General features: G+C 44.3%; 1 protein-coding gene across 3 annotated transcripts in view; it reads right to left on the reverse strand.

Moving 5' to 3' along the window:
* Positions 1–9,492, reverse strand: part of Fam168b (family with sequence similarity 168 member B) — a 32,264-nt gene extending 22,772 nt beyond the window's left edge. For 2 of the 3 annotated variants that reach the window (XM_021198428.2, XM_021198429.2), the window contains exons 1-2: positions 9,350–9,432; positions 3,578–3,658 (exon numbers count right to left, since the gene is read on the reverse strand). In XM_021198428.2, coding sequence (XP_021054087.1) covers positions 3,578–3,647 — 70 coding nt within the window. In that variant the 5' untranslated portion in view covers positions 3,648–3,658; positions 9,350–9,432. Of the gene's footprint in view, positions 1–3,577; positions 3,659–9,349 lie in introns of all 3 variants that reach the window. The other variant, XM_029539393.1, reaches the window with a different exon arrangement.
* Between the last annotated feature and the right edge of the window lie 5,053 nt (positions 9,493–14,545).

Here is a 14,545-nt window from a genome sequence, read left to right on the forward strand (position 1 = left end):
AAAAAAAAAAAAAAGATGACAGACAATGAATAAATGGATGTGAGCAAAACCAGGTGTTATGAATTAGGAAACGGGCTGAAGATATGGCTTGGTAGTTAAGAGTACTCTTGCAGACGACCCAAGTTCAATTTCTTGCACCCAGATGGTGGTCCACAGCCATCCCTAATCCTAGCTCCAGGGATCCTGCCATCCCCTTCCACTTCTGACTTCTAGAGGCAGCAGACATGCACATGCTGCACATACATGCAGGCAAAACATTCAAACACATAAAATAGTTAAAAAAATAAACACATGAGAAAACAATAACAATAATACCAATAATTATGGGGGCTGGAGAGATGGCTCAGTGGTTAAGAGCACTGACTGCTCTTCCGAAGATCCTGAGTTCAAATCCCAGCAACCACATGGTGGCTCACAACCATCCGTAATGAAATCTGACGCCCTCTTCTGGAGTGTCTGAAGACAGCCACAGTGTACTTACATATAATAAATAAATAAATCTTAAAAAAAAAATACCAATAATTATTTACACAAGACAGCATTTGGGGGAAGAATTCCCTCCATGTACCATGAGCCTTTGCACTGAAGTCATGCTGGCCCAAAATTCCATAGGCACACAATGCACATATCTGACCACCTAGCTACTCGGACTTCACCAACAGTTGACTGTCAAATACCCACCCCCCAATCGTACAAAGTAACTCAAGTATAAAACACCGCAGAGCTGACACTCAAAGCTGCTTCAGTTACTGAAGCTTTCTCTCAAGTGATTTTTCACAGAGGAAAAAAAAAAACAAACAACAACAACAAAAAAAACCTAACAACAATAATTGTTTTTATTAAAGTTCTTTTGAGCAAGGACTGAGCCAGACCCGACAAACCAAGGGTCTGTAAGAGAATCGAAATCTTAATGAAGACTGACAGGTAAACTAGTATCACAGGGTTCTGGTTACTGCCCTGGCTCCAGATGCACTCAGCTGCTCCATTTAAGCTAGTGTTCATACTTCAAAAACAGGAGCTCTTATCACCAAATTGTTTTTCATGAGTTCTGGAAAACTGTCCCCTCTTTCTTTTGATTTCTCTAAGCCCTTCTGAAAGTGTTATTCTTAAAGTTCTCAATCAGTCTATTTCCTCTCTTACCTTATCCTTAAAAATGTATTTGTTTATGAATGCATTAGAGTGTGCAGATGATTACCTAGGTACATGTAAGTACCCAAGGGAGCCAGAGGGGGACATCAGGACTCCTGGAGCCGAAACGATAGGCAATTGTAAGCTGCCTGATATGGGTACTGGGACCCAAAGTCAGGTCCTCTGCAAGACCAGGCCATCCATGCTCTAACCACTGAGCCATGTCTCCACCTCCAAGAAGGTCCTAACTGCTCAGTCATTTCCTCCTGCCTCTTAGTTACGCTGCATGTTGGTTCTCTTTCAGCATGTTCTATCTTCCAGTTCCTCTAGCTTTCACTGGACTGGCTGCTCCCAGACCTGTTTCTTTCCCCTTAACCCTTGTGCATCTCTTGTCCTCTACTCACAAATCTGGCTCTTCATTAGGTCTGCATTCTAAACTTCCTTGTGACAAGGCTCTCTACCTGCTGGCTGCACTGCAGCAGTTATTCTGACTGGTGTCCTTTTCTAACAGCACCCATGTTTTATAATAATTTTGCATATGAACAGGTAGTACTTTTTACAGGGAGGCCAAACAGCCTATACTGAAGACAAATGCGTCACAGCAGTTCTGCAATGTTGCCGTCAGGTACTTCAGGGATAATGCAGGCAGATGAGTGTGTTTGAGGTTTTGAACTTCTGGATGCCTACACTAGGAAGCATAAGTAACACAAACTGGAACCAATGCCCCTGAATGTTACACTTAGGAAAGACTACCCTTTATAGAGGCCAGGCACACAGGCTTCCTTGTGGGGACACCAAATAGGCTCTATCCACCACTTTGGTGGAAGGAGCACTCTCAAGAGGCAGGTTGCTTGAGGACAGAGCTGAGTAGCTCAAACACCTGCTCAAGAGTCTAAGCCTCCTGCTCTGTCCCTCTTTGGGCTGCTAAAATTCTAGGGACAGTGAGTGGCAAATGCTCCTGGGCAGATGCAGTGCCCACAGCCCCTGCCAAGCTGAGTTTACATAGCTTTCAAAGCTGACCAAAGGCTTCTCTCCCCTCTTTCCAAGTTTATTTTTATTCCATTTTTTAAAGTTTTACATCAACAGGGTTTTTCCCAAAGCATTTCAAAGCCATAATGCTTTCGAGGTGGTAAGCCTTTGTATCAGCTACTTCAGAGGCTGAGGCACAAAGACTGTAAGTCAAATACTGCCTCCGTTATATAGTGAATTCAAGGGCAGCCTAAATAAACTAGCAAATCCTTGTCTTAAAAGAAAAGAAAAAAAATATAAAAGAAAAGAAACGAAACAAACAAAAAAATTCAAAGGGGTGGGGGGCTAGAGAGATGGCTCAGCGGTTAAAAGTACTGGCTGTTCTTCCAGAGGACCCAAGTTCAATTCCCAGTACCTACATGGTAACTCACAACTCCTGTTCCAGGTGATCTGACGCCCTCACACAGACATACATGTAGTCAAATCACCAATGTACATAAAATAAAAAATAAGAAAATTAAAAAACAAAACAAGGCTCTGGGTTCCATCATCAGAACTCAAAGGGGAAGGACCCACAGTGAAACTGTAACCGTACAGATAACTACTTTTTAGTCACCAATTAGGACACCTACAATTTTTGACCAAAGTCTCACTTCCACAATTTTTTGCTTTATGGCCGCCTCCCTTGGCAGAGCTGACTGCCCCCCACCCCAACAGCCATTGTGAATTGCACCTATTAAGTGCAATACCAGTAGAGGGCAGGTGAGGGTGTGGTACACTCCTAAGATATTCAGTGGGGTCTCCTCCTGGTCAAGGAAGACATAAGTCATGTTCAAGTAGGCCAAACCCTGAGGAAGGTGTGAACAGGGCCTGTGAAAGCATGCTGGGCTTTCCAATATGGCAGTGAGGCTCCTACTCAAAGGGGGACAGACTGAGAGGCAGAGAAACAGTCTTGGCCCCACACTGGAGATGTCAACTCTGAGCAAGAGACACCTCTTGACTTTTCTCTCCCATGCATCTCCCTCCTACCTTCCCTAACTCCAGTCAGTTTGCCCACTGTCTTAAGGCTGGGATAAACCACCATGACCAAGAGCAACTTGAGGCAGGCAGGCTTTCATCTTAGAGCTTTCAGTCTAGCTTGAAGGGACACAGCAGGAACCGAGAGGCAGGAAGCAATGCAAAAGCCATGGTAGAACACTTTTGTCTGCTTTGCTTCTTTCCCAGGGCCTGCTCAGCTTGCTTGTTGCGCAGCCCAGAACCAGGAGTGTGACACTAGCCACAGTAACCATTAATCAAGAAAAGGCCCCACAGGTAATCTGGCGTGAGCATTTCTGTAACTGAGGGTCCCACCTCCCAAATGACTCTAGCTTGCATCTGGCTTACATAAAACTAGCCCAGTGTGTTTACTATAACTGTTATTGCTACATGGACATAAAAAGTACCAACATTCAATAATGAAAACAAAATTCAACTTGCTTACCTGGATATCCAATTCCTTTGGCATTTGCATAGGGGACCCCAGAAGACCCAGGGCTATAAACAGGATTCATGATTTCAAGAACTAAAAGGGGGGAAAAAAGGTGATTTAGCCAAGTTCTTGCTTTCAGAATTTTTTCCATTTAGTCTCAAAAGAGGATACAGCAAATGTTATTCTAGTCTACTATAACGCAATGTATTTTCTGATGCTCCCAACCAACAGAGAACAGAAAATAAACACGAAATGTTCCAATAGCCACAGTATCCAGCCAAATCCGGACGCAGCAGTCTTTTCTTCATGACTCACTTCAATCCACCAATATCCTTCACATCCATACTTAAAATGCCAAAAATTCTACAATTAATCTCAATGCCCTTGTAACAAGAGAACTAAATGAAAGCATATCCAGAACATGGATTTTCATGCAATCATTTTAAAGGTATTTAAAGAGTTTTGAGTCTTTCTTAGTGAAAGTCTTTACCTAGAATGTGCAAGGCACTGGATTTAATTGCCCACTAGGAAAGAAAAGAGACTAACATAATAGCTCTGTAGTCCCAGCCTTCATGAGTCTGAGGCAGGAGGACTGCCACATTCAACACTAGTCTAGGCTTGTGTAAGAGCCTGTCTCTATAAACAAGCAAAATTTATAATTATGTGAAAAGTAGGGCACACTACTGCAGGGTGGAGGCCAGAGAGAGTGTGGGATCCCCAGAAGTTGGAGTTACAAGGGTAGTGAGGAACTTGCTGTAGGTGCTGGGATCCAAACTTGGGTCCTCTTCAAGAGCAAGAAATGCTAGTAATCACCGAGACATCTCTCCAGCCCCCCAAATTGCTCTTTTTACACAAAGTAAATATAAGAGCCAGGCAGTGCTGATGCTTATCCTTAATCCCAGCACACTGGAAGCAGAGGAAGGCAGATCTCTAAGTTCAAGGCCAATCTGGGCTACAGAGAAACTGCCTCAAAAAAATTATATAGACACATGCATATATATATGTATACCATGTATGAATACATACATATACATATGTACTACATACTTTATATAAATATATGTGTATGTAATGTATAAACAAAATATATAAAATATATTTGTATATAAATATAATGTATTATACTATCTTTATAAAACATACATATATACATTACTATGTAATATAGTATATAATATGTATTTTATATATAAATGTGTATGTGTGTTTGTGTGCGTGTATGTGTATATGTATCTATAGCTGGTCCTAGTGGCTTACACCTATATTTGGGAGGTAGAGACAAGAGGATCACAATTTGACAACCGCCATGAGTTCCCAGGTACTGAACAGTACAGGGCTGTGGATGGAGAAAACAAGAGTCAACAGCACACCAGAAGCAAAGGCACCTGTGCTCTGTCACACTTCAAGAACACAAGAGCTGTCAACTGCCAATCCTCATTCCTCTGAAGTACACGGTGCTTCTATTTCAACTGTCACCTCCCAAGAAGTAAATTCTTTCCAAACTAGTTTTCTACTCTGAGCAACCAGCGGATTTCTTTTGTTAATTAAGCTCAAGACAAGCACAGTGCCATGGAAAGGCTACTGAGAAAACAAGAGCAAGTCAAAGTTCCCTTCTAAGTTTACAGACTAGAAAAAGTTCAATCCAATACTTTTTGCAAAAATTAAAACGGAGCTCTTCGCTTCACTATCCAAATACAGGGTGTAGTAGTTTGAATAGGAATGGCCACCACTGTTTATGTGTTTAAATGTGGTGTAGTATTAGTAAGTGTATAGCCTTGTTAGAGGAAGTATGTCACTGTGGAGGCTTGTTTTGAGGTCGTATTTGTTCAAGGTCTGCCAGTATGACACAGACCCTTCTGCTTCTGCTGCCTGGGGATCAAGATGTACAACTCTCAGCTTCTCCTCCAGCACCACATCTGCCTGCACACTGCCATGCTCCCCACCATGATGAAAATGGACTGAACCTCTGAACCTATAAGTCAGCCCCAATTAAATGTTTTCCTTCATAAGAGTTGCCTTGGTCATCATATCTGTTCACAGCAATGGAAACCTAACTAAGACAGTGAGTTTTTTTGTTTCACTAACATGTAGATTATAACTACTGTAAGAAGAATCATGATTAATGCTGGCTTGAGACAAAGCATGGTAAGGGCTGAAAGAGAATGGGTGCTTTGAGAGCAGAAAGCAAGCTTTGAAGGAGCTCCTCCAAAGAGAGGGGTGGCAATGAGGAGAAACGTGGTAGCACTGCCAGAGCCAAGAAAGGACAAGCAGACTTCAGGGAAATCGGACTACTCCATAGGCTAATGATATGCGTTCCCTGGTGTGATTAACACGTCTTAGGGAATTGAGATGTGCAAGCTGGGACTGTACAACTAAGAAGCAGTGCAACTCCCTGGATAGCATGTTTGAAGCCCTAGGTTCCACCGCAGCACCGACAGAGACAGGTGAGAAGTGTAAGACGGATAAAAGAACGGTACAGTTCCCCTTGCAATCTGGTAAACCATCTTACCTTAGAGTGCTGGAAGGAAACCCATGACACCATCGGTTCTGTGTCCAAATATAAAAGCCCTCCTTGAATTATTTATTCAATGCTGAGATTCCCTTCAAAGACTGCAAGCCCAATGACAAACTTTAACTTAAACCATTTAAAGTCTAGCTCAGAATTATCAAAGCACACCTGATTAGCAGATGTGAAACATAAACTTACCACTGCATCAAAATAACTCCTGACATTCTCTGTACCCTCACATGACAGAAGTCAGTCACTATGTACCAGCCAAGACACTGCTGCAAGTGTCAAATGGAGCAGCACCTACTGTCCAGCTAACAGCAAAGTCCAGGTGTCTGAGGAACAATGGAAGGGGACTAGGAAGCAAACCACACAAGCCCACAAGGAGGGGCATTCTCAAGAACACGGGGGGGGGGGGGGGGGGAGGATGCTCCAGACACAATTAGATTTACTCTAACGGCAATAGGTGGATTTTATTTAAATTATGATTTATATCTGTAAAAAACATATTTTAGTAATTTAGTACAAAAGTGAACACAAGCAGAGTTTGTTATTTATGGTAATAGTACTGTGTTTATATGTGTAACCGTTTGTATATTAGGAGGTGTGGTCCTACTGAAGTAGGTGTGTCACTGTGGGTGTGGACCGAAGGCCCTCATCCAAGTGGCCTGGACATCTATCAGTCTTCACTAGCAGCCTTCAGATGAAGACATAGAACTCTCAAGCTCCTCCTGCACCATGCCTGCCTGGATGCTGCCCTGCTCACACCTTGAAGACAATGGACTGAACCTCTGAACCTGTAAGCCAGCCCCAATGAAATGATGTCCTTTATAAAACATGCCTTGGTCATGGTGTCTGTTCACAGCAGTACAACGCTGAGACAATATGTCAATATGTAAATTGTTAGACTACAAAAGGATGTAGCAATGTGAATACCTATACTTTAAAGCGCTTCCTTAAAAAAGGGCAAATACTGTAAACTTTACTTCAGTATATGAGGAACATGGCTACAGAGTGCCTCTGTACTTTCATGCCTGTATAACAAAAGAGCAAAGAGACATCTGGAGCAGCACCTAGTTTTCTTGAGCTGGCCACACAGCCGCCGCCAATCCGGACCCTGAGCTGGTGTGGACAAAGCACCCACACTGAATGCAGGGCCAGAGTTCCTAGGACTCTCACTTGAACTTACTCAACTGTGGGAATGCTGTGGGTGGCTTGATGCCCGCATCAGAACAAACCACCACACTGTACCCATAAAGACTGCACGAATCCCTCAACAGTGACAGCAACCGTCACAAGCACATCGTTAAAATGAGAGGGTTTTTTTGAGATTTTTTTTTTTTTTAAAGAATTTGTGTTTAATGAGACTAGGGATTTAGTTCAATGATAGAGTACCTAAGGCCCCAGGTTCCAGTCCTCAGATCCAGGAGGGAAAAAGATATAATTACAAAATAGACCCTTCCGATTAAGGTGCTCAGGATAGATTTTTATTATTTATGTTTGTGCCCTGTGAGTGAATGCTGTGTGTGTGTGTGTGTGTGTCAGATCCTTTGGACCTGGGTTACAGGCAGTAGTGAGCTGCCTAAAATAGTGCTGGGAAAAGAACTGGAGACTCTGCATGACCACAAGCACTCTCAACTGCCGAGCCATAGCTCTAGTCCATAGTTTGAGTTTTAAAGCATAAACACCAGTGTTAGCTGAAGCGATAACTGCAACTTTAAAGGTCTTACTAGTGTTCCATAGCAACACGAATTTCAGGGTGCTGTAGCTGTCTCTATCCCAGAGATAGATGCTTAAATAAGTTAGATTGATTAGAAAAATGTCAGTATTGGAAAGTTTTCATTATGTCTGATAGCAAGGAGAGTAGTCTTGCAAGAAAACTCTCTAGTCCACCAAACTTAGCATTCACTGCTGTCTGCGCCCTTCCCAGACGTCAGGCATTTCTGTAGAGAACAGTCAGATCTCAAACAAACAAACTAACAAAACTACAGAACACAGACAGAAGCCAGGCATCACTACTGATACCCTGACACATTCATGCTTTGAAACTGTTCTCAGCTGGTCCATAAAAATTAACTGTCTATAAGACAAGTTAGGAACCTTCGAAAATTATTTTTAACATGCATTTTTTTTTCTTCTTCTTCTCATCTCTGTCTAACATTAAAATGGTCAGAAAGGCAGGTGTAGAGCTAGCCCAAACCAATCGAGACAGGAGAAAAGTGCAGTAACACCAGCCAGCGGTTTCCTCTTCCCTCCTGGGTTCCAGGCACTGGCCTTATACAGACAGTCACTTTCACCCTTAGGGGCAGGAGGTCAGGAGAAGGGCAATTCTACTAACCGCTTCTCAACACCTCCTAGGTGAATGCAGAGGCGAGCAACTCAAAACCCTGAAGCACCCGCCTACTAGACCTTAACTTTCATTTGGTTCTGGTCACAATTAATTTTAACACCCGTAAAGGTTTTCTTGCATGTCAAAACATTCCAAAAACGCTGCACGAGTAAACTACAGGCACTACCAAAAAAAAAAAAAAAAAAAAAAAAAGCCTGCTTTATACAAAGACTAAAGAAAGCAAGCCAGCCCTTCAACGATTTCCACCACAGTAGCTTCGGCATTAGGAAAGGTGGCCTAGATTTCTCAAATCTTGGCTGTCAAAGGGAAAACCACTCATTAGCCCTTGACCTACCGAAGTTTTAAAGGCCGTCCTTCTAATTACTTGCACCAGAACTACTCTAATTTAAAATCTTGTCATACTACAGAAAGTCATCTCATCTTACACAAGGCGAAGTGGAGAGTTTAAGGCGTAGGAACTGCCCAGCCCTTTTTTTTTTTTTTTTAATCGTAAGGCGTGTATGCGCACGTGTGAACCTTTTCACTAGCAAACCTCCTTGCACGCAGAACACTCCAAGATGTTTACGTGAGTGCTTAAAGCAATCAGCTCAGACAATGCAGGAGATAGCCCGAGAGAGAACACCCAGCCGCGGACGCGCCAGCAGGTCGTCCTTCTCTTTTTTTCGGTTGATCCTGGGCCATGGCCCGGAACGTCCTTCCTTGGCTAAGGTACCCTCGGAAGCCCACGTTGTCCTGCGGGAGGGAGGGGGATCGCCCGGTCTGCGGCGGCCCCGCGACCTTCCCGCCCCGCCCCCCGGCCCGCCGCGGACAAAGCGGCGCCCCTGCTCCCCGCGCGGCCCGACCAGGCGCTGCACAAAGCGCCGCACTTCCGGCCCGCGCCCGTCCGCCCGCCCCGAGCTGCCGCCCCCGGGCTTCCCGTACTCACGGTGGCCTGCGCCTCCGGGACCGGCGCGCGCCGGCCCGAGCCGGCACGGCGTGTGGCTCGGCGACGGGCAGTGCCCAGACGACGCTCGGTGGCGGTCGACCGCTAAGGCCCGCGCTGCCTCCCGCCCGCCCGCCTCACCGCGGCCCCCGCTCCCGCCGACGCTGCGCAGACACCGCAGCCCACGACCTCACTTCCGCCCGCCGCGCGCCGGCCGGGGGCGCGCCGGGCACGTGACGCAGCTGCGCGCGCGCGCCCCCGAGCGGCTCGCGCGAGTTGCCCGGATGCTGGGACGCGCGCCTAGGCTGCGAGCCTCGGCTCAAGCTCCGGCTAAAACCCGACTGCAAACATCCTCGTAGAACGTAGTTAATGGCCCGTTGTAACTTCGGAAGGAAATGTACGCCGGTTCGCATTTTGTTTACTCAATAATTTCTTTTTCCGTATTTTTTTTTTAAAGCTTTCCCCCTGTTTTGTTGTCGTTTCGTTTTGGACCAGGATGGCCTTGAATTTACAGATCTGCCTGCCTCTAGCGTACTGGCCTTAAAGCGACAGCCACCGTGCACAGTCCTAAGATTTTATTAATATGCGTGTAAGTGTGGAGCTGTGTGGAGGTTTTCACAAGAGTGCTGGCATGTGATCCTCTCTAGCTGGAGTTACAGGGGCTTTCTAGCTTCCCTACGTGCGGTGGTGGTGCAAACTTCTCTGAGCCATCTGGGATTCCCCACTCCCTTTTTTAAAAATGTATTCATTTTGTGTGTGAGTGAGTGTTTCACAAGTATGCATGTGCACTGGCAAGTACCTGCTAAACACCTACAGAGGTCAGAAGAGGGAGTTACAGATGTTTGTTTCTGAACCATCCTGCGAATTGAACCCAGGTGCCCTAAAAGAGCAAGCACCAAACATAGACTTTAACCCCAACGTTTGGGAGGCAGAGGCAGGGGGATCTCTAAGTTAGAGGCCAACTTGGTCTAAGGATTGGTATCAGGGCAGCCAAGGCTATGCAGAAAAATTCTGTCTAAGGAAGAAAAAAAAAAAAATCACGGAGACATCTCTCCACCCTCTTTTCTTTTTGATCTCTCAGTTCCAAAGCCACCGAAAGATTTTTTACCCCGATAAGTTTGCATCTGTCACAGAGCTAAGAAATACCAAGCACTTAGAGCAAGCCCCAAACTACACTGGCTTCACAGAGAAGAAAAGTCAACACCAAGTATACAAGCCAGGAAATGTTTGGGAATAGAGAATAGTACAGGAGGAGCAGTTAAACTTCCTACCAGATATGAAAGTGTATTTAAAGGTTGCAGCCGATAAGCTCACTAGTGCACAAATAATGAACCGATGGAATGTAATGGAAAATCCAGAAGTATACTAAAACAATTGGGAGAAGTTGATATCTAATAAAATATTTCATATCACTAGGTGCTATTATTTGGATCTTAAAGGTTCAAAAAAAAAATCTACTTGTTGATGTCTTGGTTACAGCCTGACAGCTGACACTGTGTATGTTACACAGACTCAGAGATTTGCCTGCCTCTGCCGTTAAGTGCTGGGATTAAGGACATGTGCCACCATGCCTGGCTTTTCCCACCTTTTTTCCCCAGAGCAAACATGGCTAGCTGAGGATGAAGAAGGATCACTAAATTATTGGTACTGGGGCCACCACAAACGTATAGATTGTATCTGTAACTCATGCACCAGAATAGATTATAATTTTTAATAAAAGGTATACATTTTTCAGTGTGGAAACAAAAAAGAAGAGAATACGGGGTAAAGAATTTCTTTCTCAAAAGCCACCAACAATGACTATGAGGAACACTGATTGGAGGGGCAAGGAAGTGGGATTAGCAGGTTAAAAAGTGTTACACTGAAGCCTGGGGGTCCCCAGAACCCACTCGTGAAAGAGAACAGTCTCCATTAAATTTTTAGAAATGTTTTAGAGAAATCACCTTAAGCAAAATTAAAAGGCACTTGATTAAGAATGAAACCCCACAAAGGGCTAATCTCTTTAGTATTCTGAGAACTTCCAGAGGCCAATAAGAACCAGTTATAGCCTAGAACATATAAATAGGTCTCAATAATATGAAAAAAAAGTCAACTTTATCTCTACACAAAAAAAAAAAATCCAGGTTAAAACTTTAAGACACAGGACTTTGGAGGCAGAGCTATAAGGAGTGTCCCAAGCTTGAAGCCTTCTGGCCTATGTGGTGAGTTCTAGGCCATCAAGATTTTGTTTCAATAAGAAAGGCAACGAAACAAAACCTCAAGCAAACAAACATTAAGGTGGCATTTTTACCAGTGACTAGGAAACATTGCCTAAAAAAGGCAATCTCCTCTGTTGGTGAAGCCTCGGAAGTGGACCCCCAACAGCTGGAGAGGTAAGCCTTCTGAGATGTGTCTCAGGATCAATGCATACAAAGACATAAAGCTTTTAGCTCAGCAACTCCATTTCTGAAGGCTTATCCATATAGGTAGCTTTCTACTAGCCAGGGTTCTCTATAGAGTAACAGAATTTAAAGAATGAAGCTCTATATATGTAAAAGGGGGATTTATTAGAATGATTTACTGGCTGAGGTCCAACTAATCCAACGATGGCTGCCGATGAACTGAAGGTCTGAGAATTTAGTGGTGCTCAGTCCACGAGGCTGGATGTCTCAGCTGGTCTTCAGTATACACTGGAATCCTGAAGAAGTGGGCTCTGATGCCAGTGGGAGAGTAGACTTGCTAGCAAGGCTTCTTCCGTGTCCTTACATAGGCTTCCAGAAGACGTGGCCCAGATTACAGGTGTGTCTTCCTGCCTTAGGATCCACAGTAAAGGCCAGTTGAGTTTCCAATTTCAAGTTAAGCAAAAATGTCCTCCATTTTTAGATTTTAGTTAATTTCAGATGTAGTCAAGTTGACAGCCAAGAATAGCCATCGCACACTTATAAAATGAAACAAGTACATACTCATTCCAGAGAGCTTTCCTTATAACAGTACAAAACAGGAAGCTCCCTCCAGATGTTATTCTGGGATCTGGGATAGAGGGCTGTGCTGAACTCTTCTAGCCTAAGGATGGAGCTGTTGTGACTCCAGGACAGGATGTGATCTGAGCAAGGCTGCAGTTCACTCCAAGTATGGTGTGAAAGAGTTCTCCATAACACGGTCTAATCTCTTAGGGCATCATGACGCTACTGTGGAAGAATCTATACTTTCGGCAGCAGGGTTATTTGACCCCTTATAACTCGTGAAGTCTTTACAAAACCAGTCCTAAGAAAAAAGTAACTAAATCACGCTGTAAAATGTATTCCTTCACCAAATGATGAGCGCTGCACCTCTAGTCATCTAGATAAGACCCTGTGATGCTATGAATTGTCAACCTAACAGACTCTAGAGTCACCAAGGAAATGGGCCTCTTGGTGTACCTCCATAGGAGATTATCTTGGGTGTGTTAATTGATGGGTAAACCCATCTTGATGGTGGATGGAACCATGCCTTGTGTCAGGACCCCTGCACTGTATAAAATGAATAAAGGGACTTTTTTTTTTTTTTTTGAGACAGGGTTTCTCCATGTAACCCTGGCTGTCCTGGAACTCACTCTGTAGACCAGGCTGGCCTTGAACTCAGAAATCCACCTGCCTCTGCCTCCCAAGTGCTGAGATTAAAGGCGTGTGCCAGGCCAATAAAGGGAACTTAACATCAGGATACATTCTTCCATCTTTGATTCTTAATTGTGGGTACAATGTGACCAATTCCTTCAAGTTTTTGTGCTGTGATAGCCCTGCCATGATGGGCCATAACCTGGAACTGTGAGCCACGCCAACCCATTCTCCTTGAAATTGCTTTAGTTAGAATTTGTTTGCTTGTTTTGAGGCAGGGTTTTACTATGTAGCCCAATCTAGCCTGGAACTCCCTCTGTACACCAGGCTGGCCCCAGACTAACAGAAATCTGCCTGTGTCTGCTTCCCAAGTGTTTAAAGGCATGCACCCAATATGCCTGGCTTTGGCACCTTATTTTCTCACAGCAGTAGGCAAGTAAAGTGAATTATCCATGACTTTTTGTTCCTGTGATAAAACACAACTTATAAGCAGCTTGTGGAAGAACTTACTTTGGCTTATAGTTCCAGAAGGCTTGAGCCTGTAATGAGGGCCCTGGCAGCAGGGTATGGCATCTGGTGGCCAGAGCAGGAAGCTAAGAGCCAGCCCCCAGTGACAGAGTTCCTCCAGCCAAGCTGAATCTCCTGAACACTCCATAACCACCCCAGTGTCACCAAGGAACCGACTGCTTAAATACCTGAGCCTGAGGGACTTTCCTCCACCACACTGAGATAGATTCCCCAAACAGGTGTTCTGCCTGATAAGACCTAGAGCCAGAACACCATGACATAGAGACACTACCTGACTGCCTGCACAGAACCCTGCCTCCACATCAAAGTAGCTCTATAGAATGCCTCCAGGGAGACCATAGTCTCCTTAAATCTTATCTACATCCCAGTTCTGCCACCTTCTGTTGAGGTGAATCTTTCCCTAGCCTGTCAATCTCATCCTGCCAGCACAAACAACCCTAGTACCTCTTACTAGGGTTCAATGAACCCTGGTTCATCTATATGTTAAAAAACAAACAAACAAACAAACAAAACTAAAACAAAGAAGAAAGCAAAGCAAAGAAACAAGGAGCCTTCCCATATATCAACATGGGGACATAGGATTGTGCTGAAGGACCCTGTGTAAAAAAGGAGAAGTTCATATAGTTAAAAAAAATATTGTGTAATTTAAAAATCATTCAAAAGTGAATAGCACCAACTACCCGCGGTGAGGCTGCGATAGAGTGGGACCTGAGCAGGTTGGGGGAATTAGGAGAAAGATAATATTTGTGAAGGCTTTCTTTACAGCAAAACAAAAGTTTCATTTTTTTTTCCCCTAGAAGCACAAAAGGTGAGAGAATCCCTTCAGGAAAAGGTCTGGCTGTTTCTTATGAAACTAAACGTACTGTCCTACAAATCGTACGGTGGAGAATGGAATCTCGCGGTCACGCAGAGACTTGTACAGACATGTCCATGGCAGTTTGCTGGTTATAGCTGAAACAAGGCACAAGTGCCCCCATCACTAGGAGACGGGTAAACGAGCTCGTGGGTATGTAAGGGCTTGACAATGCATTTCCAGGAATTTAGGAAGCCATTTCCCAAGTACAGCCATTATTTAAAATCATAATCTAGGGCTGATAAG

The sequence above is a fragment of the Mus pahari genome, chromosome 5 (assembly GCF_900095145.1).
Source record: "Mus pahari chromosome 5, PAHARI_EIJ_v1.1, whole genome shotgun sequence".
Classification (NCBI taxonomy): domain Eukaryota; kingdom Metazoa; phylum Chordata; class Mammalia; order Rodentia; family Muridae; genus Mus; species Mus pahari.